Source organism: Macrobrachium rosenbergii, chromosome 16 (genome assembly GCF_040412425.1).
Source record: "Macrobrachium rosenbergii isolate ZJJX-2024 chromosome 16, ASM4041242v1, whole genome shotgun sequence".
NCBI lineage: Eukaryota > Metazoa > Arthropoda > Malacostraca > Decapoda > Palaemonidae > Macrobrachium > Macrobrachium rosenbergii.
Genome location: NC_089756.1, coordinates 43,033,480 through 43,060,226, shown reverse-complemented (window position 1 = coordinate 43,060,226; position 26,747 = coordinate 43,033,480). Strand labels below are relative to the sequence as shown.

Here is a 26,747-nt window from a genome sequence, read left to right as displayed (position 1 = left end):
ATAATAATAATAATAATAATAATAATAATAATAACAATGTGTAATAAAAATCCACAATTGTATAGTAAATATATTATTATGTAAAATATGTAAAATAAACCAAAGACTTTCGAACACTTGAGCGGTGTTCCTCATCAGTGCTAACGTTAGCACTGATGAGGAACACCATTCAAGTGTTCGAAAGTCTTTGGTTTATTTTACATATTTTATAGTAATATATTTAATTTACTATATAATTGTGGATTTTTATTACACAGATTGTTTTTCACGAAATTGTTAATCTATTAGCAATAATAATAATAATAATAATAATAATAATAATAATAATAATAATAATAATAATAATAATAGAGCAGTTATATCGAGCCATATCACAGAGACAAGTAGTCTCCCGTTTAAAACATAACCTGGTTGTCTAGAGCGCAAATGAAGGCTCTTGTTTACATACATCCGGAAAACAAAAAGTAATTACACAGTAAACTTGAGTGACAGCCACCTTCGCGATAGCAAATAGATGCTAGATTTTATCATGATTCCGAGATGCAAATGAAAATATGAATAGGACTTCACTATTAGTATGGGAACATCTGAAGAGTACGAAATCTGTTCATTCTTATCTTTTCCGCTTTCCAAAAAAAATAAATAAATAGAATAAACGGAATTCTTACGGAGTTTTTTTTTTTTTAATATATTGAGATTCTTATTCATACACATGTTTTCACTTTTTCAATTTCAAAAAATTTTGGAAAGGAGAATTCACCTACTTCCAAGGACGCTTTCCTTTGTTTCAGTACCACTCACAGTCACAACAGAGAGAGAGAGAGAGAGAGAGAGAGAGAGTTTCTTGTTAAATTAACCTATTCTTAGCTTCACAGTGTATCAGAGGAAGAGAGATAGAAGGAACAAACCTTCATTAATTAATTAATTACAATTACTTTCTTCTATCTACACAGCTCCTCAATGCGGTAGGAACTGGATGCTGGAGCGGGTGGTGGGCTTCGAGATCGAGGGCTATGACGACATCGTTCTCAACAACGTCCCAAACAGGTTAAAATGCGCAGAGTTGTGCATCAGGGAGAGGGGGCTCATGTGCCGGAGCGCCGAATATCATCAAAGGTACAGCTCTTCTCGTATACATTCTAATAAAATCAACAATGGCAAGTTTGAGAACTGTTTCCTTTCCACTAAAGCCAAGGGTTGGAGTATGTATATACTTTCAGGGAATTGTTCCTGCCCATCTGTGAGCTACAGGTCCACTTGGCCTAGGCAGTAGTAGCTGTATTAGGGGCTCGAACTCGGGTACTAGCACCTGCTGCCGTGTAGACTGACACCTCTTTGGGTAAAGGCTAGATCCACAATCGAAAACTGGATCAGCCCCAGGTGTTACTGGCAGTGGGATGTTGGATAGCCGTTGAAGGTTGTTGTTGTTGTTGTGGTTCTCCAGACTCTGTTATGCCAGGAAGCCTGCACCGCGCAAGAAGGACACCACGCTTACTGGATCTGACCATAACTGTGTGGTAGTGTGGATGTTGTGTTGTTGTCTAAGGGCTGCCAAGTTAGGGCAATCTACTAAGAGATGTGTAACTGTGTGGGGACTAACTTGGCAGAGTGGACATATGTCTGTTTGGGTGTTGTCTATGCGGTGTTTGTAGGTGTTTAGTGATTGGTGATGACCACAGCGAAGTCGAGTCAGGTATCGAGTACTTTGTCTTCTTGGCTTCAACTCTGGACACCCGGCGGATGACCTTAGTTAGGCACTGGCAGGGATCACTGAACTTAGCTAGAAACTTTGAAACAACAATGAATTGGCTATCCTTTAGTGCATTTAATCAACGAATGCACTACAGATTCTGTCATACAAATGGATAAACACAATTTAGAAATGGTCCCAGACCCAGCCATAGAGGGGTAGGGGGTGCTAAAAGTCTCCTAGTTTATAAATATTTTGAATAAACTGAAAATAGGAAGTTGGAAAGCAAGAACCCTATACCAGACTGGAAAGAAAGATAAGCTAGAAAAATGAATTCAAGAGACATGGTTAGGATATCAGAGCTGCTTGTGAATCACGGTGCAAAATAATGGGAAAAGATACATTGGAAGGAGGTAATATGTATAGATATTCGCAAGAACAGAGAAACAGGTAAAAAAGGAACAGTAATATTCTTAATGCCAAATTTAGAAAAGGCATTGACTGACTGGAGAGCAGTGAGCAATAGACTACTGCTGGTAAGACTGAAATAAAAACAGTGCAATATAAATACGAATGAACTCTCCGACGAAATAAGAAATCAATTTTATATGGAACTGCAGAATGTTTCAGATGAAATACCAGAAAGAGATACGAAAACTTTTGTTGGTGTGATGAATGCGAAAGTTGGCAGGAACAATTAAGGTAAGGAGAATGCAACGGGTAAGGAAGGCCTCGTAGACACTGCATACGAAAATGAAAGATAATTTATTAGCTTTCGTGTTGCTAATACTTTTATCAGTGGAGGTATTCTTTCCAAACGAAAGGGCATCCATAAATACAAATGGACAGAATTGAAAAGCTTACTTAACAGAAAGCATCATATATCTAAAGATGACACTCAAAATAATTTTAACAAACGTAAGTAATGAGGGCATGTCATGCACAAAGGGACAAAATAATATTAAACGGAGAGAGGATTAATGCGGTTGAACCTTTCAGACATTGTGTGTGTGTATTATAATATATACACACACACATACACATATATATATATATATATATATATATATATATATATATATATATATATATATATATATATATATATATATATATATATACATATATATACATATATATATATATATATATATATATATATATATATATATATATATATATATATATATATATATTCAAATATAATCATATATATTCCAGAGATGGCGTCTGCAGACTGAGCAGGCAAGATCGTCGCACTCAGCCTCTCAGTTTCCGCCCAGCTTCTCCTTTAATCCACTACATAGAGAACCAATGTTCAGGAGGTAAGATGCACATGTTAATACCATTCGTCAGTTTTTCATTTTTAATTATGCCACTCAAATAAAACCTGCCTGCAAGCAAATTTCTTATATATTTTATGATGACATAAAGGCGAATAGCATTTTGGAAAAGAGAAGGAGAGAGAGAAAAAAAGACAGTATTGATATCTATCCTTAAAAAAATAACGTATCCACAGGTTGTCTTTATGGGAAGCTTTACAGTTGGTGTGACCTACAGCTTTTTATGGGAAAATATACTCCTGCAATAACATACTTCTACGAGTTGCCCGCGACAACATCCATTCATCTCATGTGACATTTTTAGTTTTACCTAAAGAGACCATTTTAATTCCACAGTTGCCAACAACCAACACTGTGATTTCGAGGAGTTTCCTGCGCAAGATTTGGGACATGGGGATCTCCAAGTTCCTGTAGAATCCAAAACAGAGGTAAGCATTCTCTCTCTCTCTCTCTCTCTCTCTCTCTCTCTCTCTCTCTCTCTCTCTCTCTCTCTCTGCGCACTTAGAAAAGGGGATAACTGTACAGACACATATTGCTAACTTCAGTTTACAAAGAAATACGAATGCTTTTTCAATGGCAGAATATATCTATTAGCAACCTATTTGACTTACAACAAATAATTTTATTGCAATAACTCATAAGTAGTTTTCGTATCAAGCTGAAGTAACTATAACATGATTAAAGCCGTTTTTATATATACCTATAAAACTATATCTGTTTTAATAATTATTTTACAAGGATTTGTGAACAATTATGTCTTTTCTGTTACAAATATATCTGTATAGTCACAGACTTGGTCGCAAATTTCATCTTCATCATTACAATAAAGATATGAATCTTATTTTCCCAAGATGATTCGAGTTTTGCAGTTTAAGCCTAACCTGCAGTAGAAATGATTTGCATATTCCGTTAAATGCGTTAATTTTGTGCCCATAGAAGAAACGGGTTTTATATTCAAATAAAATTACATCTGCGGGGAGAGTTGAATTTCGTACCCATTGATTAGATTTTTACGTCCTCTTGCAGACAAGAATCTTCTAAAAGAAACCTAAACTTGTATTTTCAACAATAGTGCATATTTGATAGACATTAAGATCGTCACCTAAACTGCCTATTTTAGTCTCTGCACATGTATATTCCAAACATTGCGTCATCTATTTACACGTTATAAAATGTTTGGAGGCCTATTAGTAAATACATAAATTTCAAAATTACAGCTTGCGCTTAAAGACATCTCAAGACTAAAGTCTATTTGAGCTATGAGTCTCAACTGACATGCGTCTGCGATCCTTTACGTATCAAAATCGCATCTCATTACTTTCCGGTGATGGAAATGATGCATTACTTTCATTACTTTCCGGTGATGGAAATGATGAATGAAATTAAATGAAGATGACAGTTCCATGCAAGTATTGTCATAACAGCAATGAATTGCGTGCTTGAGGAATAGCAATGACAGTTCCGCGCAATAAAGTTAACCATTAAAAATATCCATAGTGGCATGAGTCCTGAAATGGGGAAACAAATCCAGTTACTTATGGGTACAAATATATTGAAAAATAAATCTAAACAGAGAGTTTCGGAATCTGTTCGATTCCCTATTTCAATCTCAGATTCCCGAAAGCTCTCTGTTAAGATTTACTTTTTAATATGTTTGTACCCATACATAACTGTGGGTTAGTTTCTCCGATGTTAATCATGTTATGACAAACATCACCGGAGTTCAGAACGATCGTGGAAGCACTGAATAAATAGCATGGACGATTAATATTAAAAAAATAAAACTTAAAACAATGGACCACGGTCATCAAATAAATTTACAAAATGGAGCACTGTACAGCTACGTACTAACACTTTATATGGAACTAGTTTTCTAACGGCGTAAAATAAAGACTACAAACATGAATTTTTCGAATTCATTATATATATATATATATATATATATATATATATATATATATATATATATATATATATATATATATTATATATATAGTATATATATATATATATATATATATATATATATATATATAATGAATAACAGGTCAACAACATTCTGAACCTTACCTTCTTCCTTTTCTCCTTTCAGTGTCACGATGCCTGCGAGTCCGAGAAATCCTTCAACTGCAGAGCCTACACGTGGTTCAGTCGGGGAGGGATATGTCGGCTGTCCGGGGATGACCTAACCTCCACTGGGTTGTCTGCGGTGGTTCCACTCCCCGACGCTTCTTTCTACCAGCGGGCGCCTTGTTTAGATCGTTAGTACAGATGGCCTAGTCCTTGAGATTTCTGTGGAAATGGAAATGGGTGCTGTTAGTCATATTGCTTGCGAAAGGAGAGCTATTACCAGGATAAGGGGTTTAGTACAGCATGTGTACCATATGACTATAAATATTTTCTGTTAAAACAATTCCATCTAACAAAGGTAGCCCATACAAACACCAAAAGGATAGATTTTACAGCGTTAATATTTGTCAGTTGAGACAATTGCCTGAAATTTAACTCTGTAAAATCTATCCTTTTGGTGTTTGTATGGGATGACTTTATCAGATATGTATATATTTATATATATATGTATGTATATATATATATATATATATATATATATATATATATATATATATATATATATATATATATATATATACATATACTGGAAGTTGATTAGGTCAATAATCTGCAACGTATCACGTTGCTCGGCAATATTGTAACTTACTTACAAACCTTCATGTCATATGTATTGAGGTTCAGCAGTTATATGCATCTTCTAAAATTACAGTGCCATTGCGGATAAGTAAAGTAATATTTTGAATACCAATCTTTGAAGCAAATATCAAATTCTTAATGCAGCTTAACAGAGTGTCAGAAAAGTGGCATTATTCACTTCAATGTGTTCTTTCCAACAGTTGAACTGTCGTGCAGTGTGGACGGAATGTCAGTAAGCCTCAACACCATAGAACCTTTCAAGGGGAGGCTCTTCGCAAGAGATTTCCCTAATGAATGCAAATCCCTCGACAAAGGCAAAACTGACACATCTTTATTCATCAAGGTGGGTAAATGTGAGTCATACGTATGGGATATTATTTACTGGTAGTAAATAAGGATGATTTAACTATTATTATTTATTGTAGTGGGTATTATGGGTAGGATTTTAAAGAATTATCTATTTATTGATTATCGAGAACAAATGGGTTTAAAGTAAATGAACCTGTTTATTCAATATATAAGTTAAACGATTTCTTCGGCACCGCAACTGAAACATTCGTAATGAACATCTGTAATCGTGAAATGTGTATCTGTACTAATAAAATTTACAGCCATATTTACCTTTACAATTAACATCCGCCTTTTTATGGGCTCTAACCTAATTCAGACTTGGAAAAGGTTTTCTGCATAATGTCAAACGTTCAAGTAATGAATGATACTTTCTGTTGGTGATTTAAAAATGTTACAGCTGTTCATAGAATATTCCATACAAGTAAGACAATCTCAGTTCTCTCTCTGCACGAATAAATAAATAATAAATAAATACCCGTATAAAAAAATAAATAACGTTTTATCTACATGAAGGAGGATATTTTCAATTGCCTCTTTGGCACAGACAAATAAAACCCACGACAAATTAAAGGAAATTATTGGGAACTGATAATTAACCATGAAAAAATTTAGTAATTGCTGTTCATTAGCACACAAAAGCATCAACATTCTACAATATTTAATTCACATTTCTTATCTAATTTCATTAGGTATACCTCAGTTTAACCAGACCACTGAGCTGATTAACAGCTCTCCTAGGGCTGGCCTGAAGCATTAGATTTATTTTACGTGGCTAAGAACCAATTGGTTACCTAGCAACGGGACCTACAACTTATTGTGGAATCCGAACCACATTATAACGAGAAATGAATTTCTATCACCAGAAATAAATTTCTCTAATTCTTCATTGGCTGGTCGGAGAATCGAACGCGGGCCCAGCCTAGTGCTATCCCAGAACGATACCAACCTGTCCAATGAGGGACTTCTAATTTCATTAAAGAGGATATTTCCATAATATTATATAGCACGATCAAATAAAAAATACCACAGTAAATAAAAGAAATCATTGGAAAAGTTATCATTTACAGCTGAAGTAGCTTGTGGTTTTTTCCACGCAAGAACACTCCCAAAAATGAATACAAGATAAAAGATGTAAGCGGAAAACTTATAATTTACCTTTCGCATGAAAACGTTGTTCATTTCAGTCCAGTAACACCAGCACTAAATATTTTATTGCTATTGCAGTTCAACGATCCGCAATGCGGAGTGGTCAACGAAGGGGAAGGCATTTACAGCAACGTCATAGTCGTGCAGCACCACCCCGTGATACAGAGGCGAGGGGACAAAGCCATCAAGTTGCTCTGTCTGTTTGAAACGTCCAATAAAACCATCTCGGACAGTTATAACTTCCTCGTCGAGTAAGTGTTTAAGGGGACATAATTTCATTCAATATTGACCTGTAGAAGAGTGGATAGTAGATAAACGCTACACATTGCTGAAACAGAGCGAGAGAGGATAATTAGGGAAATCATACTATATTCTTGCTAGTCTTTTTTTTTTTTTTTACCTTCAATGAATCACTAAAAAATCCCAAAGTCAACAAAAAAGTATATATCGTACATCTGCCTTTGTTGTAGAAGAAAAATAAATCATTGGGCGCACAGTAAAATCACAAGTGGTAAAAGTTTGTGATGCTTTGGCTCTAACCAATGCAACTGAAACTAATACACCTGTTTTGCTACAGTAACTTTTCAACTAGTCGGGGAGTGACGCTAATTCATGATACCTCGTAAAATCAAGTAAAAACAGATGGTTAACCGTTAATCACATACTGGTATACAGTAGTCACTTACTTCTGAAGTCATGAAGTTGTAAATTAGGACAATGACTTCACCTGACTGTTGCAGGGGAGTTGGGAGGAATTCTTCCTTTATTTGGAGGTGCTCACATCATGCGGCACATTACAATTACATGATTTCAAGCTGGGAGGGACTGAACAGTAATTATTTTATGTTTTCTTCTTATTTATATACTTCTTCAAGCCACCCAAATACCCTTTATATGATCTACAGCCTTAGACCTTACAAGGGTATACTACAGTTAAGTAGGCCTAGCAAGTTTACTCTAAGCAATAAGAGACTAACTATCGAAGCCTCGTAAAAGCAAGTAAAAACAGACGGTTAATCATTAATCACATATCGGTATACAGTAGTTACCTGTTTCTCAAGTCATAAAGTTGTAAATTATGGCAATGACTTCATCTAACTGTTGCAGGGGAGCTGCGAGGAATTTTCCCCTTATTTGGAGGTGCTAACATTATGCAGCACATTATAATGACATGATTTAAGCACAGGGACTCAACAGTAATTATTTTGTGTTTTCTTATTTAAGTACTTCTTCAAGCCATCCAAATCCTCTTTATATGATCCATAGCCTTAGACCTTACAAGGGTATACTAGGCTGAGACCTTACAAGGGTATACTAGGCTGAGACCTTACAAGGGTATACTAGGCTAGCAAGTCTACTCTAAGCAATGAGACTAACTATTGAAGCTGGCACGAATTTTGTGTAGGGCAATGTTGCCGGTTATCAGTTAGTTTCATAAATACCAGAATCAGATTTTGTACTGTTGTAAACCTGTCAGTTTATAACGCCACTAAAGAAAGGGAAAAGTAAACGGAAAACCTAGGCCTAACAATAAAATGAAGGCCTAAACATTGTAGTCGTAATATCGAAAGCAATACAACTAGGCCTAATTCTACTGGTAGGTTCTTGAGCTTGTTCAAAAGTTTTATGTAACACCATGCAACAAACAGTTTTGGTGCCATTTATGGCACAAATTAAATTAACTGTATGTCAATTCGGTAACAGAAGAAATGAATTCAAGTTTAAGTGTCAGCGCCGGTTGTTAATGTCTACCGTACGTAGCCTATAGTTTTAGTCAAAGTTCATTCTAGTTCCATAATATTGACAGTTCTTTTTACGGCCTCATACTAACAAGATTTATCACCATACCTCTCCTTCTTTCAGCAATTCTGTGAACGCCGGCGTTGCTACAGCCATCGTCAACGCAACCGCTCCCTCCCCTCGCATCCGTTTACGAATCGTCGATCGGACGGGAAAAGACATCAACGGAGCTCGCCTTGGCGAGGAACTTTATCTGAGGCTTGACTTAGATGATGACAGTAAGATGTGTTCTTTACTTTCTTTTGTAAGAGCAACGTCAACACTTTAGACCGTTGATGTGTTTTACTCTTATTATAATGGGACTTCTTAAGACCAGGTAACTTACGAGACGACTCACGGCCTCGTTATGGCTGATAGTTTCGTGGTGTGTCACTGTGTAATTGTCTACTAGTATTGTTTCTGGCTAAACGCATATTATTACTTCTACTACTGTACTTATCTTACGTTGTTACCATTTCATAAATAAGAGAATTAATACTAAAGACCTGTTTTCTTTCTTTTTAAGGTGTGTACGGAATACTTGCCAGGAACCTCGTGGCTAAAAGTGGAGATAACACCGATTCCATTACATTGCTAGATGAAAGGGGCTGCCCCGCTGATCCAGTAATCTTTCCCTCCCTCCAACCAGTTCCCAATTCTAAGAGCCTCCAAGGAAAATTCGAGGCATTCAAATTCTCAGAAAATCAAGTCGTGAGATTCCAAGTTAATGTCCAGTTCTGCCTACAAGAATGTAAACCCGTGAGTAAAGTTGTTTTTTAGGCCTAGCTAAGACAGGAGGGCCACTTGTTTATGAGTGATTATTATTTTTAAAGAATTTACGTGTAAAATCAGGCGTTGTGCAGTATTGTCCAGCAGTAGTTTTTTGAAGTGTAAAAATGAGGATGATGCTATAACTGAAAATGATGATAGTAGTAATAATAGTGATAGCAACAATGATATCATTCGCAAGGTGGTCACAATTAAGGACAGTAACAATGACAGAAGCAAAGTTGAATACAACGTCTATATATATATATATATATATATATATATATATATATATATATATATATATATATATATATATATATATATATATATGCATGCATGCTGTTTCACATGGCAGAGGTTGCTCTAGAAATAATAATGGTTACTGCTATTTTCATACTTTAATAGTTGTGTTGTCCATGGATGAACCTGCTCAGCAGAAAAGTTTCACATTAGCCACTTCACTGAGCTCTCTCTCTCTCTCTCTCTCTCTCTCTCTCTCTCTCTCTCTCTCTCATATATACATATATATATATATATATATATATATATATATATATATATATATATATATATATATATATATATATATATATATATATATATATATATATATATATATATATATATATATATAAATATATAATGTGAGTGTGCTGAAGCAAGCACTCATATGTTTTGTGGACTACACCATCACTTAGTTTAGGAGCTTGGCTTTGTGGAAAGGAAGAACTCTGTCACAAACATAAACAACTGTCACCCACAGGCGCAGTGCGGCAACATCTTATCCCACGGGAAGCGTAAAAGAAGAGCCGTGATCAAGCAAGGCGGCCTCGTGACCCTTGGAGGAACCCACAGTCTCGACGGGCAGGAAATCACCCTCGAAGGCGGTGAATTCACCTTCGGAGGAGAGCTGACGTTCGGGGCCGGTGATGAAGACGCAGCCGAAGAAGACGACCAGGACTCCATCTACCACGAGATGCCTCTGCAGAAGGAGATCATCGTTGACAGCACTTCGGTCAAGCCTCTCAAGTCGGGCCTGTTGCCCGAAGAATCAGGTAACAAAATGCTTCAGAAGGGGAAGTGGCAATCATTGTTAAGTTTAAACAACAGTGACGAATTTGAGGACAAGGTGGAGTTTTGTGGTCGACTTGAATAGCAGGTAAAATAAATGGCTTTCTCAATGGGTAATGGCAATGATTTTTATGCCAATAACATAAAAATAATTAATTCCCATTCCCCACTGAGAAAGCCATTTGTTTTACCAGCAATTCAAGTAAACTACAAAATTCCACCCTCTCCCTAAATTCGTCACTGTTATTTAAGCTTAACAATGATTACTACTGCCAATAACAAGTAAAAAACTTTCGAAGGAAGTCAGATCTCTATTGCCATGTGAAGTTATTCAGCACAATATTGCCTAATTAAGATGCCTGTGACCTTAGGTCGTAACCTCTTCAAGATGAAGTAGGAATGTGTTAAAAGTAAATGATGCGTTACACGAGAGGAAAGCTCCAAATTATGATGAAAGCTGGGGAGCATGTACGAACTTTACATCTTCAGTAAATACTTTTATCAGTATTTGAAAAAAAAGACCTCTTAGAGATGTTGTCAGCATCTCGGGTCTATCTGCGTGAAATAAAAGAACATTACTTATTTCTTATGTCTGCGAATTATTGCTATATCATGGTTTTCCATCCGGTTTGTTGTATTTCCCGTTTTTTGTATTTCCCTTTACCTTCTCTCACTTCCTAAAGAGCACCGTGTTCTTTGGAAGCTTGAATTTCAAGTTCGTGGCCCCTGTGGCCTTGTTGCATATGAATATGGCTCATCTTCTGAATAATAATAATAATAATAATAATAATAATAATAATAATAATAATAATAATAATAATAATAATAATAATAATAATAATAATAATAATAATAATAATAATAATAATAACGTAAATTATTAATGCATTCTTAATCCTCAGAAGCACGACGGTTGGCGCAGATGGTGTGCACTTCCAGAGAAATTCTCATTGCCATATTGGTTTCCGCTGTCATTTTACAGGTAATTTTATAAATCTTGTACATTTTTTGGAAGTTTTTTAAGGCTATATTTTCCATTATGTATTATTGTCTGTCTTACTGAAACAATGCATGTACACATTCAATTGTATGCACAACGAAACCACATATCCTATACGGGTTTCAAAATAAATTTAATTCATATGAAAATTAAAAATCACAGAAAGCTATTAATTGCTATTTTACATCTTTCTGCTATTTTAAAATGTAATGGCAACTTCAAAATTTATACTGGAATCAAAAACCCTAATACCTTTCATACTTATAAATATATATGCACATATAATATATGTGTGTGTGCACGTATGTATACGACAGCACGTTAAACTAGAAACATTATTTCACACAAGCCTCCCATTTTGATATCAAAATTTTTCATCCCTTCCAGATATGCATCATTCTGATAGCGATCATGTGTGTCCTCGCTCGCTCTCGAAAGCAGCCCAAAGAGGAAAATCATTACGCGACTTACACCATTCCCCGGAGGACCCTCTCGCCCTACCCCCCAGCGACGTCAGAGGACTCGGCCACGACTCTCAAGACCCTTAGAACTTCTTTAAGAGACTGAGGACACGTGTGATCTTGTGCAGTTTCTTCGGGCTGTCGATATAAATAGCCAGTCCTTAACCGGAAAGTAACTGGTGGTCGGAGAGAGAGATTTTTCCCGTTTCGGAGCTAACACATACAAGCTGTATTTAACGGGCTCACGACGAGCAACAGCGGATACAGGGGGATTTGACTGGTTGCTGTATGCAGTATGAACCTTTATTAATCGCGGTTTAGATTCACGAAAACTCTTGGGTAAAATTTACGGTTTTTGGGAATGTAGTACGATAGCCAGACTACATAACTATTACTCGTATGGGGTTCATTGTGGTTTCCCCCATTTGGGTAAAAAATTCAGTTACGTAAAACAATCACAGATTAATGATACGCGAGTTGCTATGGCCTCCACTTGCAAGAGCAGCTACGTTGAATTACCTTCTATCCAATCTGGCAGCACCAGATATCGAGTCAAGTGTGCCAAGGGTCTTAGTGAAACAATAAAGAGGTGAAGTGAGTAAATGGCCATCTGTCTGAGAATGGGCATGGAGTTAGTAATCTTACCCCCTGAAAAATCAATGCTATGAAGCTTTCTAAAGGCTTTTTGTGTCATGGGGTCCCAGTGGCCCTGGAGAAGCCAAAAGAGTGAGATTGACCTGACGTGGGTACGTGGACACTTCGTGGTATGTGCCAATCTCCAAGTGGCATCTCGACCGCAGAGCGAACAGGAAACCACTAGACAGACCTCAGTGCCATGAGTTTGTGTGAACTTTGAGGGAATGGAGTGTGGAAAGGCTATTTCAGAGCTGTCTGTGCAACGTACGGACAGTTTACAGCAATATGCAGCGAGGGAAATAAAATATTTAGGATGTGAGTGTCATTAGAAGTAATTTGCTTGGGAAATATTATTGGCAATGCCGAAGTAATTCGGATTACTACGAGATGAAGCAGATGGAAAAAAAAAGATAGAATTGAGAGATATCATAATTTGTTTGCAGAGCATTATGTGATATAAGATAAATACATAAAGATTACTAAATAAGTTATATATATATATATATATATATATATATATATATATATATATATATATATATATATTTATATATATAAGGAAAATTAGCACACTGGAGCTATAACTCTACTATGAAAGTTTTTACCTACTATTTAAATTTACTCATTGCCATCTTGGGCCATTTGAAATACTTATAATTTCTTGGCCGTTCAGTATTTCTGTAGCTAGTCATTATGCTAGACTTGGTAACCCATTAATTATTTTGAATTTTTGTTTAGCCTGCCTGGTTTAAGGACATGTAAAAATTAATTAAGGTATATAAACATAGAGTTGTGATAATTCCTTTAAGTTTAACTTGGTGTATGGCTGGGGTACGATTCATCGGGATAAGCCTTTGAAATTGGTTCTGATGGTGGAGGCTATTTTTCTATTATGTTTGTCTATATAATTTCATTACTCTTACTACGTATTTGAAAGGGGCATACCTTATCTATGAAGTCTGTCAAATTTCACCAAACAACCAAAAGAAAAATATTTTTAATGCTGTGCATGTCTAACAGTTATTCTTCAAGAAAGCTCTGAACATTTTTGCATTTGAATAATTTCTTAATTTTCATCATGTTTAGAAAAACAAGAAATCTTCACAAAGCAATGCTTACCTTCTTCAAAATTTATATTAAAAATAACGTCACAACATATTAATTACAACCTGAATGCAAGCCATAAAGTGACCGTACAGAAAAAGTAAAAAAAAAAATAAATACATAAAAAATAAAAAAATAATCGAAAGAATTCTCAGAGCGGTTCTAATTCCCATATTATTTTTCAAAGTTACAATTTTTGTTTCAAAGACTATCTGGCTATGTTTACGATGAGGCCTCAGAGACGGGCATTTTAACAGCAAATGCTGCTTACTAAAGTCAGTGCACCCAGCTTTTAAATGATACACATGAACAGTTATGACTGGGATGCGAGGCATTATTCTTCTTAAGCATAAATTTAAATTACGGGAGGTACTACTAAATATTCAATCTGTTCAGTGGGAAATTTATATATATATATATATATATATATATATATATATATATATATATATATATATATATATATATATATATATCTTCATACTGACAATAATTATTCTAACACATACGATCAAATGAAAAAGAATTCTTACTTCTAAAAATGTATGAAATGAATTCTTGGTTATCTTCGTTTGAATAATTAAATAGTTGTAACTCTGAGTGAAGGATTTACCTACGTTCTGTCTAAAGTCCGTGTATATGTCTATCTATCTATATATATATATATATATATATATATATATATATATATATATATATATATATATATATATGTATACATAAACAACGACTCTAATGAAATATTCAGCTCGAAAACATAAAGTTACAATTGAATTATTCCAATCTCATAACAATTTAGCAACTATATTTTAAACCTTCACTGAGATTCAACTGCATTGGTGATGCTAACTTGCACAGAGATACGGAGTCTGTATCCTAACAATAAAAAAATCTGGAAAAGAAGTTAGACTGAGGTAATATCACAAGTTTGCTATGAGACATTTCGTGTTTTGAGGGTCTGTCCATGTTCTCTCGTTTCTGTAAACAAATACAGTAAAATCAAATTATAAATTATATTATACTTTAATATGGGTCATATATCTTAGTAAATATATGAATTATCTTTATCAATATAACTACAATTACATAAAAACAATAGGATATGTGGCAATAATACCTCTACATGACGACGTGACTAAAACTATCTCGACTGTAAGAGGTAAGTTAGCATCACCAACGATTGTCAAGAAAACGCCTTGGAATATTTCAGATTAACTTAATGCCCTGTGAATATGTGTCATAACATTTTAAACTACAATAGCACATCTGAAATATTTCGATGCTTATAATTACTTACTGATATAGAGATATGGGGTACAGTAATCGTAGGTACGAATTTGTAAAAATGTACAGCACCTAATAAAAGATATTTCTATAAACGCACTTATTTTAAAACCTGCATTTGTCAGATTAACCATCTGTACTAAACGAAAGTTTCTTAAAATTTTAAATGTAATTCTATTAAACTATGAAATTAAGTATGCATTACCACACAGGCTACCTGATTTAACCTAGCTAGAGCTCATATGAGTCGTTAACAGTGAAAGGCATCTGCCAGCTGTAACGAACATTTTCGTGGATTTAAAAATCACGGGGCGTTCTTTCTATGGTTGGTTTTAAACGCAAATATAAAAGGAATAATAAGGAAGACTGTTCATTGTAAATATGCGGAAGAGTATTACTCAAGTCAATTAAAAATGCACGCGCATGTGTATATCATTTCTTTGCTTCCTGTCGAATAAGTGAGAAGAAATTTGCAAAAGTACTGTGAAGAGTCAGTATCAATATGTATATAAAAAACAGTTCCCTTTTATGAGACAGTTTTCCTGAGGAATATTTGTCAAAACCGTATGGAATGTCGCTAGGGAAAACTGGATACAGCTGTCGTAAGAATATATATGTTAAAAATACATGAAAACGCAAGAGGCAATGCCAAATTCTAAACACAGTGAAGCAACTCGGTTCTTACGAAGAAAACAATAAAAATTGTTAAACGCATCATTGCACCTAAAGTTCCCGCGGCTCTCGTCACCCAACGGGAAAACAGCAGATTTCGTAGACGTTTATTGCAGCGTATCGCGATTTCAATGCTTGTTTCCTTAGTGTCCTATGACTTTACGACAGTGTCAGAGGTAGCAGGGTTACACACTTATAATAAACGTAACTGTCTTTAATACCGAGTATGTGCCTCATAACCTCTTGCATCACAAAATCTCGGTAATCGAATGGACTCCAGAACTCTGTTGTAGACTGTTTGGGGCCTGTAATGCCGTACTTACTGTAACTTCGAGGTCCGAGATCTACGTTGGTGATGAAGCCTCTTTGGCCCGACGTCAGCATTACATAGCTTCACGTTACGAGATCAACGAAAATGGATGGTAGCCATACGATAATAATTGTAAAGTTATACTTTCTTACATGATAGCTTCTCTAGGATTATTTGTAAATTCTCTTTATTTTCTAGAACCCCTTCGGAGACGATCACAGACAGGTTATTTTTAATATTGTTTAATTACTAAAAAGTTGCACACAGTAAAATGGCTTCACATGTAGACAAATATATATATATATATATATATATATATATATATATATATATATATATATATATATATATATATATATATATATATATATACATACATGGCTGGCGGATATCGAAACCTGTTTTGGATACTTGTAATTGCATAAATCAGTGTGAGCGTAACAACAAACAAACACCAAAACATCACTGTCAATATCCATATGCTACCCTGTTGAGGACCAACTCGCCAACTAAAACAATTGTTTTCTGACGTCATTTGTCACTTTTTGCAGACTTCATCAACAGCAACCTATAGACACGTTAACTAACTACTGACTGCTTGGGCCCTTGGCTACACACGTGACGTTACACAGCTACAAACAGGCGACGTAACTCTGCTTAGTAAACATGGATCCGAAGATGTTGCCAGGAACTGCTAATTTTTCTTACGACCTGGAGATTGGAAGCAATCGGCTGGAATTCTGTATAGCCTAGCTAGATTACTTTTAAAGCTATAATCAAAATAGTATAAGTAAGTTTATCGAGCAGTTCAGCCAAATGAAATTTTTTTTTCGTTTATTTCAAAGTAGGCAATAGCCTATTAATTTTTTTTTTTATTTGACAAATATTTCTTCGACAGTTTTCTTGCTGTTTTCAATTGTCCCATTCAAGATTTCAACCGGAAATCATTCCAGTTTCTCAACCTCACCCCTTAAGCATGCAAAATGGCCGCCGTGGTTAGTACCAGCCCCATGGGGATGTACGTTAAACATAAAATAATGACGGTAAATACCATAGACATAATGGCAAATACCTTAAACATCGTCTTACGTTGTTTTGAGTGTTACGGCCGAAACGACTGGGACCGGAGTCCTGAATCCTGATGGTACACAGTACTCGATGGGATGTCTGGACCGGAAACGAACATTATCCTTAATTGATATCCAGTATCAAGAAAGTGAAACATTGATACTGGTAATTTAAAGCGTTCGTAATCAGTACAAATGATTTGTAACCAATATTACGAAAAAGGTGCCAACGGTACTGGTAATTAGCCAATAAGAATACATTCTAACTTAACCTAGTCTCCTTTTTAACTTCGTAGAAAAAAAGTGGCGTTGCTTACAGGGATTTATCCAAACGTATGTACATGATTTAGGCTGCTTGGTAGACCGTGGCTGGTAAGAAGGCACCTTTCCCACTAGCGGATCCGGAAAAATTTCATGGGGGTGGCTGCCGCCACCAATTTTGTATATATATATATATATGGTGAATGTCCAGAACAACTCCGCATGCATAAAGTACCAAAATTAAAAGTAAAATGTAATATTTTTCATATTTAAAGCGTTTTAGGCCACTTTTTATAATGAGACAATTTCGCCATATTAGCTATGGAGGGGTTGGGGACAGGTATTGTCTAACCTTATAAGTCAAAAATCGAAAATCATTCGATGGGAACTAGTTTTTCTGAGAAACATTATCTTTCTGGAAACATTACAGTAAAAACCTCATTTTCGAACTAATTCCAGTAAGATTTCGAGGATGCCGATTAGATAATCATTAATATCTCGGATATGGTGAATCTCCTCAAAAAGTGTTCAGAGACAAAGTTTTATTATTTTATATTGTGAAAATTATAGTGTGACCTATTTTCTTATATCTCACCGCGGAGTTGTTCTGGACATTGATATATATATATATATATATATATATATATATATATATATATATATATATATATTATATACAGTATATATATATATATATATATATATATATGTGTATATATGTGTGTGTGTGTGTAGACAGCAATTGCCTGTTCTATCAGGAAATACCGAATCCATTATTGCTGTCATTAAGGTTATTGTTATTTTTATAATTATTGTTTTTCTCAAAATAGTATTAATATTTATATGATGGATTAATTTTTCCATTTTTATATTTCTCATTTGTTATTGTTCAGTATTATTATTTTGTCATTATTTTTCATTGGGGGGGGGCATGTGCCCAGGTGGCCCCCCCTGGATCTGCTAGTGACCTTGACCCTACTTAACCTTTGTTTAAAATTATTCCTAACCTTATTTTTAGAACCTGCTGTACTCGGTAAACTTCCTTAAACATTGCTTACCAAAATCTTTATTGAATTAGTAGTTCTTTTGATGTTAGTATCAAAGTGAGCATGGTAGGTTCAGTCATCACTATTATTTGTGTGTTCATAGCCAAAATTGTATGTATGAGACACTTTAATTCCAGCATAGGTCTAAATTTCGTGCTAATTTTCCAGTACCAAAAATACTTTTACGTCCATTGGAGGTTATATATTGAGTGTGGAACCAATTTCAATCAATATAAGTACAAATGAATGTAAAGAAACTGTGCATGCACTGTCCTCATGTAAGAGTTCCAGCACTGCCTCACAGTGGAAAGTGAGTGAAAGAACAAACAGGCACAGTGCTTGGAAAATTTACAAATCTATCCTACATCAGCTGGTAAGTGTCTCACTTGTTAAACTTTTGTCCCTTGCTTTTCACATGACGAAAGCGCTGCAGTCATAATTATAAGACTATTGATGTGCTTTAATTCATCTTGTTGCCGGCGAGAAATAATTTTTTCATAATACAGGTACTGTATTACAATTTCTGCTGCAGGTACATTTTGTGTTGTAACCTGATCATTTGTCAGGATGGATAATGTTTTCCCACACTGCATTCACACTGTTAAGTAATTTTATTCCTGAGTGACGATGCCAGAATTGTACGGTTCTTTCATACTTACATGAAAGCAATATAAACAAATCTGTTTTATCTATTCTTATAGTTGTAATATAATTAATGTATTGTAAAATTGCTTGCAGTTGTATGCTCTGACTTCTTAGACATTTACTTGCACAAAGCAAAATATCTGAAGCAAGTTAACCAAGCAACGTTACAATCTACCTGGTGCATCAACCTGTTGGAAAACTACAATGATAGTAAAAATAAAAAATGAAAAATATAACCTCACTGATATTTAAGATGCAATATTTTCAACAGCCTACTAGAAGGGCTCAAGTAAGATTGGAAGTGGCCTCTGATATAAAAATGCACATGTCTCGATATGAAACAATTGCACATCTGCACTGGGACTCTGGTCAGGTAGCTGTAGAAATATAATGGTTCAAGGCAAAATATCCAATGTAACAAAGGTTCCTCGCAGAATTCACTTGAATTGTTTTATTTCAAGTGATGGGTTTAATTATCACAAACTTTTAAGGGTACAACCAGCCTGGTAGGTCATAAAAGGGTGACAAAAGTAATTTTACCATATTTAAATTTCTGGGGATTTAGTTTTACAAAATTGCATTTTTCCCCCACTTCAGAATAGGCCTAATATTAGAATTTCTAGACTGAAAAGCTGTTAGTGCAAGTACTGTACTCCATACCTGCTAGGTAAAGTTACATCACGTTTCATAACCGAAGACTTTAAAGGTGAGGTTGCTAAGTGATTTCTTCAGACATCATGTAATCCTATGCTTTAAGGGACATTCTGTAACCCTTACATTTTTGGTGTTAATACAACCGGGTGGGGAGGGGGCGGTGAATATACCGAATGTGCAAAAAAGACTAAGCTTGTCTAGGCTATACTTCCTCTAGGCAACCCCAAAATCCTACTGAAACCTTGGCCAACTTATGAAAATTACACTCAAAAACCTTTATAGAATCCAACAAAATACAAATTATTTCTTTTTATAGAAAGTGTATATTGAACAAAATAACCATACAGTATGACACTTTAGCAAGCAAAATGTCTCGCTCAAGAACTTCATGGTAGTTGCCATGCTTGCAGAAACTGTATGGTATTCATGATCGAGTAACTATTATCAACAAAGATAAGACATCGAAAGGTATTATGTTGTATATGTAATGAATGGTTTCATGTAAAAGTGCCAAAAGAAAATGAAAACACGAGTAGATTACCAGTAAAGCTGTAGTTCCCATTTTCTATGAATGTACAGTACAGTAGTACATAAAAGTATACAATATATCAAAAGCCATATTTGTTCCTGTGAGAATACAAATTTTCACTTTTTGTGTAGGGGTATTTCTTGGTGCAAGCTGGAATCAGTCATGGAAACTTTATAGCAAGGAACAGTTGTTATGGTAACTGGTGGTAGGTAGATGAATGAGACTCAGTGCTCTTGATGCTCCTCTGGCAATTGTCTTGCCTATAGAGATACCTCAAGGTATCAAGCATAGGCTGAACTTCTCCGACACCCTGCCTTGACACGCACTGTACATTAGAGAGTATTACTCGCGGACAAGGTTAGGTGAAGAAACGAAAGTATTTATTTTCTACCTCGTTCTCCTGGTTAAGCTCGTCCTCCTCTGGGAAGAAGAGGTCTCAGAAGCCCTCTAACAAGAAGTTCCATTGGATTTTGAGTGAGCACCTTCTTTTCTCATGAGGTGACAAGGAACTTGCTCACACCACAAACACTATGAGCAGAAACTTCCCAATCACAAACCATTCAAACATAAATCACTAAAAGTACAACTTCAGCTACAACCAGCTACAACCATGATGACAAAAGAGTATGATGGCTTCACGCCGAGCTGGGCAATGGTAACAGAAGGTTAATCAATACTTTACTCAAGATATTTTTTACATTTTACTGACTAATATAAACAGCACTTCCTAGTCTATTTTACAAAGTAATTTTACAAACATGATATGCCTAAAAAGACCACAGATTATGATAATAATTTACACAAAATATGGTGTGAAAATTATGCTGCTTTTACATAACTATATAGTACATACTTTTTGTATAATTCTAACATGAGGTAACTAAAGAATGTTTAAGAATTTGTTCAAATTAAAATGGCTTGTAACCATGCCAAACAGGAACTAAATTTAAGTCTGTCATGGGGAAAAGTACAACTGGTGACTGACACTTTGTGTTTGCCATTACAGAATTTGCCTCCATCTTCTATCACTGGGAGGCAGTTGTTCTTCACTGTCCTCAGTCACCCAGAAATTCTGCTTGTTGAGCTGCCAAAGCATTCTGTGCCTTATAATTAAAGTAAGCTTGTATTATGGAAAATACATGACTTTGCTGACACATAACATACATTAACAACACATATTTGAGTATATGCAAGTCCTATGGTAATATAACACCAAAAGAAGTGTAGATGATGCATAAACTTCTCATTATATATGGATATGGAAAGGGCTTACATGTAGTACTTCAAACATAGTGTACTGTACCATGGAATCTTGCTGAAAATAATCACACCTAAGAGTTTGCTAATAATGCGATAACATTATCAGAAATAAATAACAAGGTACTTTTTGAGCTAGAAAAATAACATTAATACAGTATGTACAAATATATACATGAATGAAATTGCTCCTTTGGCTATCCACAAAATAATTACATTATTGCACTAAAATTATGAAATAATGTACACAAAATACCCAAACGTAGACTTGAAGTATATCACCTACTTCAAATGTAACTGTCAATTTAAATATAGAAAAGAATTTCTAAAATGAAATTTTTAAAAAATTAAGCATCCTGCAATATGAAATTATCCTTTATCAACATTACACATTCATTGAGCAAAAGCCTACATAAAGTCTTTATGAATCGTATTATAATTTCTGAGAAATCAAACTTCACAGGTACAGAACTACAAGAAAATTGACCTGTGTAACAAAGTTGACATGAGACTTCTCATTGGAAGAGAATCCTCATCTTTTTCTTTTCAAGACGAGAGGTATATAGTGTATAGCCTCAGTTCATGCAACCTAAGCAATGAAGCTTGTTCATAAATGTGAGAAAGTACATGCTTGCTTATTTCATTATTTGCAAGGTTACACTGAACTGTTGAATATTCAGCCACATATAAATGTACCTTAACAACTTAATTTACAACCATATGGCATCACTCTCTTACAACATATAATCATGATATACACTAGTCTATAAAAAGTCTCTGTGGTTCAATTACATATTGTCTCCCTTCTGCAGAACTCCGTAAAGTACAGACAAAAACTTGTTTCAGTACCGATAATAATCCAAATTAAGTTGAATCCTTTTTCTATGTTTTTGTAAGTAAAGAAAAATATGGGATGCTGTTTTCAGTAATTATGATGCAATACTGTACATTTGACATGATTTTGATGTATCCTTTGAAAGAAAAATGGTAAAGTTAAAAATATTTACCTTGGACATAGAACTTGACTATTTACAAATAAATATGATGAGGGAACAACTAGTACACACAAAAGAGTATTCAGGAGGGTTTGAACATTACATCTAAAGGAAAATGTTTAGTTTTCAGTAATTCAGTGGTAATGACATTTCCTTAATCTCAATTTCCAAGAAGAGCCTTGCAGTAAGAACTTTGGTAGCATCAGCAGCATCTGTCCCCATAAGAACATTCTAAGCACATAATTATTATGCATTCAAGACACCACTTTACCAAAAGTATTGTGACTGGAAGTAACAAATTACAAATGCACTTCACTATGCAAGTAGTAGTATGTAAGAAGTAAAGCTTTATCATCCTAGAAATCTTGAATAGGTAAACATAATACCACACTTGCAATGTTTATTAATCACAAGACCATTAAGGTACAGTATCATGGTACTTTAGGAACACAACTGATTGCCAATTATTGGCATAATCAATCACTTTGTTGACTACCTTTGGCATTAACTTGAAAGAAAGAGCATTCCGTAATAGTATCAGTAGCAATGGTAAGCATTTTATGAGTTGTAATCCTTGAAATAGGTTATCTACATTTATACACTAGTCTCAGAGTTCAACCGAAGCACAAACTTGTTGCTCTTAGGGTGTATAATCTCTTCGGCTATTGAGAAATGGGGCATGCTAGAAACCGTGCAAAGTAAGCATACATCAGCCTGTCGCAGCTGAAAGATAGTGCCATTGGCAATGGGACGAGACAGCAACTGTTCACACACCAAGCCCCATGACTGAACTCCACGATGTTCCTTGTCATTCTGTACAAAAAAAAAAAAAGTTTTTTAATACTGTCTGGCATAATGAAAATTTTAAACAACTGTGAGATATTTACTGTTAAATTAAGAAGAACTGACAATGACATTTACTCATGAGAAAACATCTGATGAAAATGGATAATTAATTGTAACTATTGCTTTTATCATACAGTGAACCCCCCGTATTCGCTTTGTCAACGTTCGTGGACTCACGCATTCGCGGGTTTCTGTGGAACATATCTAGCCATCATTCGCGGAAAATTCGCCAATTCGCGGTATTTTTCACTGAGAAATATTCACTAATTACTGTATTTTCATATAATTTTCATGAATAAATGCACTTTTTGTGATAAAACTATTAAAATATTCAGGTATAAGCATTTTTACAGGGTTTTTCTGTGTTTAAGCTATCAAAATGGGCAGTTCTAAGTGTTTTTAGAGGGGTTTTAAGCATTCGCGGATTTGACCCATTCGTGGGAGGTGTGTGGGACGCATCCCCCGCGAATACAGGAGGTTCACTGTATATGTATCTGTAAATTATAATAATCGATGAGGCATATAAATATAGTGATCTAAAAAGACTTAATTTGTACTATTCACAAATTTGCATTTTAAACAAATGAATCAGACCACTGAGTTTCAAAGAACATGCTTAATGGTTTGATTGTAATAAGAGATATTAGGAAAACTAAAACAGCATTTCAAAAAGTCAAATTTTCATTAAAAGACGTCTCCAAATTCATAATAAATAATGTCCAAAAAATAACACTACAGAGTTAAGACTTTAAAACATACTATAGCAAAATTATATTAATTTTCATAAATTGCATAAATACATATATATTCAAGATGTATGCTAAGCTATGTGCATAACACTATGGAAATACCACTACATGGATAAAAATTGACTTGACGATTGGCTGTTGTACTGATAATAATATAATATATATTTTAACACCATACGGTAATGTAAAATGCAGAACAGCACTGGTTTTTTTATGCAAGAGCCAACTGTATGGTAACTTACTACTTTAGGTATTTAGCTTCCTTAAGAAATGGGGAAAAAAAGACGTGTGGCCTAATGCCAGAGGATATAAAAGAGGATTAGGAATTAGGAAAGGCTCAAGTACATTTCAAATATAAATGAGGTATATAAAAGTATTATTGTAAAATTGGCAAAAACAATTCATTCAAATCAAACATGGCTATTATCTTAACTCAGTGGCCTGGCTGAACTTGGTAATACACTGGTGGTAAGACAGGGTTGCAATCCAAATGTATTTCTCTGCAGAAAATTTGATGAGTATCCCTCACCAGAGGAACCCTATTTTACTTGCTGTCTCGGCCACTGATTCCATTCTTATATCAGTTATCTGAAACATCTGCAGGGAGAACCCATATGTGTGTGTGTGGGGGGGGGGGATTCCTGGGAGGAAGACACTCCCAGCAAAATAAGGGGTTTGTATATATGGAACAAAAAACCTATTTTCAATTTTGCAGGTGCCACAGTATATTATTATTAAAATAAGGTACTTTAATCGAGTCACTGACTTATTTTCAGACTCACATAAGCCCTACCTAAGAATTTATTCCTAAGTAAAGCTCAGACAAAGAAGCTGGTAGTTATGAGAGAAGAGACCAAATAGTACAGAGGAAAAATAAACAGCAAAAAAGCTTCCTGGTTACTTGGACTTATAACCAGATTTGTACAGATGTTGTATCTTTGATTCCAGCATGTCAAATCTTCATGTTTTACTACTGATCTTCATATCCTTGAGATTTTTGTTAGTGGTACTGTCATTGCTAAATAGACAATGGGTCAAGATTACACTTGGTTTATCACATTTATGACAAGATACTAAGAATATATCTACTTGTGTCTTTCTCTCTCAGTGTGTTGTTCACTGACCTATCTACTTTGTGTGGCCATGTATCTGTGATGCAAATCTGGCAACTATAACTTGGTAAACATACAAGTAATTATGTCTGACTAATGTTCATTGAATGATCATTTGTTCTCCCTCCTCAGTATGCATACTGATATAGAACATCTCAATCACTGATGTTGACAAATTATACCCCAAATGTCCAGGCCTGAGGCTCCCTCCATGTAACCAGTGCATCTGCATCATATGAGTTGAGGCAGAAATGATTGTGATGTAGTAAATAAGTGGGTACCCATTAACGATGAATACTTAACAAGGAAGAGGACTTGACATAAGTGAATTATGAAGTTTGTAAATTGTAGGATACATCACTGATATATGTTGGTAAAAAATAAAATAATAATATATATAATAATGGCAGTAATAACTACCCTTGTGGTCAGCTACTTTCAAACCCTCTTGTTCAAATTCAGGAAGCATTATCAGATTATTACTTTATTCACTCATCATACGTTTAACAATTAAGGCTTACCTGAAGCACTGGAGATGATACTAGATATTTTTCCAAGAAAGCTCGAGGACTCATGTCATGTGCTAGGCAAATTGCAAGATGCTGCAAAATTGATTCCATGGTGTGTCTTGGTTGCTGTCTGGTGATACGAAGATATTTTTGCAAGGCCCTGGCTAAGGATGGGAAAATTGACTGTGCTGCTTCATGAGGATCCATTGGAACACTTGGACCTGAAAGAATACCATACAAGGTTATGCACAGGACAGTTTTGTGAAACAAAATATAACTGGTTCTAAGAACTACTTGTGCAATGATCACTGTTATGAAGAACAAAACCTAACCTCAGGTTAATACTATTCTCTTCTTAAATTTATTTAAGATAAACACCCATTCAAGTTTTCACTCAAGAAAATTGTCCTTTTTCATTCCTAAATTTCTCAAATAAATGAGCTACATGCTTTGAAGTAAAAATATATGTATAATGAGGTTTTGAAAGCCATACTCATTATAAGGTACTTATTAACAGAAACTTCACATATTTATAGAAAAGTTCTTTACTATCTTCCTAAATTTTCTCTGTGGGTCCTGGGTTAGTTGTCAATTTAATTTTTACCGAGATTTAAATTACAGACTTACTAAATTCCTTATTTTCTACATATAAATTTTAAGAGGTATATTGATATCTTCTGTACAGGAATTATGGGAAAAAAATTCAACTCGGCAAAACAAAAGGTTTTAACAGTTAAGACAATAACATGA

The 26,747-nt window shown here is 34.8% G+C and overlaps 2 protein-coding genes across 5 annotated transcripts in view; one reads left to right on the top strand and one right to left on the bottom strand.

Moving 5' to 3' along the window:
• Nucleotides 1-13,397, top strand: part of LOC136847379 (uncharacterized) — a 146,038-nt gene extending 132,641 nt beyond the window's left edge. Inside the window, exons 6-16 of the mRNA XM_067119010.1 lie at nt 954-1,116; nt 2,912-3,015; nt 3,370-3,461; nt 5,126-5,294; nt 5,943-6,085; nt 7,318-7,490; nt 9,103-9,257; nt 9,545-9,777; nt 10,553-10,844; nt 11,763-11,842; nt 12,248-13,397. Coding sequence (XP_066975111.1) covers nt 954-1,116; nt 2,912-3,015; nt 3,370-3,461; nt 5,126-5,294; nt 5,943-6,085; nt 7,318-7,490; nt 9,103-9,257; nt 9,545-9,777; nt 10,553-10,844; nt 11,763-11,842; nt 12,248-12,427 — 1,784 coding nt within the window. The 3' untranslated portion in view covers nt 12,428-13,397. The remainder of the gene's footprint in view (nt 1-953; nt 1,117-2,911; nt 3,016-3,369; nt 3,462-5,125; nt 5,295-5,942; nt 6,086-7,317; nt 7,491-9,102; nt 9,258-9,544; nt 9,778-10,552; nt 10,845-11,762; nt 11,843-12,247) is intronic.
• Nucleotides 13,398-21,217: 7,820 nt separating this feature from the next.
• Nucleotides 21,218-26,747, bottom strand: part of LOC136847376 (vang-like protein 2) — a 395,295-nt gene continuing 389,765 nt past the window's right edge. For all 4 annotated transcript variants that reach the window (XM_067119005.1, XM_067119007.1, XM_067119004.1 and 1 more), the window contains 2 exons: nt 26,010-26,218; nt 21,218-23,594 (listed from right to left, as the gene is read on the bottom strand). In XM_067119005.1, coding sequence (XP_066975106.1) covers nt 23,376-23,594; nt 26,010-26,218 — 428 coding nt within the window. In that variant the 3' untranslated portion in view covers nt 21,218-23,375. The remainder of the gene's footprint in view (nt 23,595-26,009; nt 26,219-26,747) is intronic.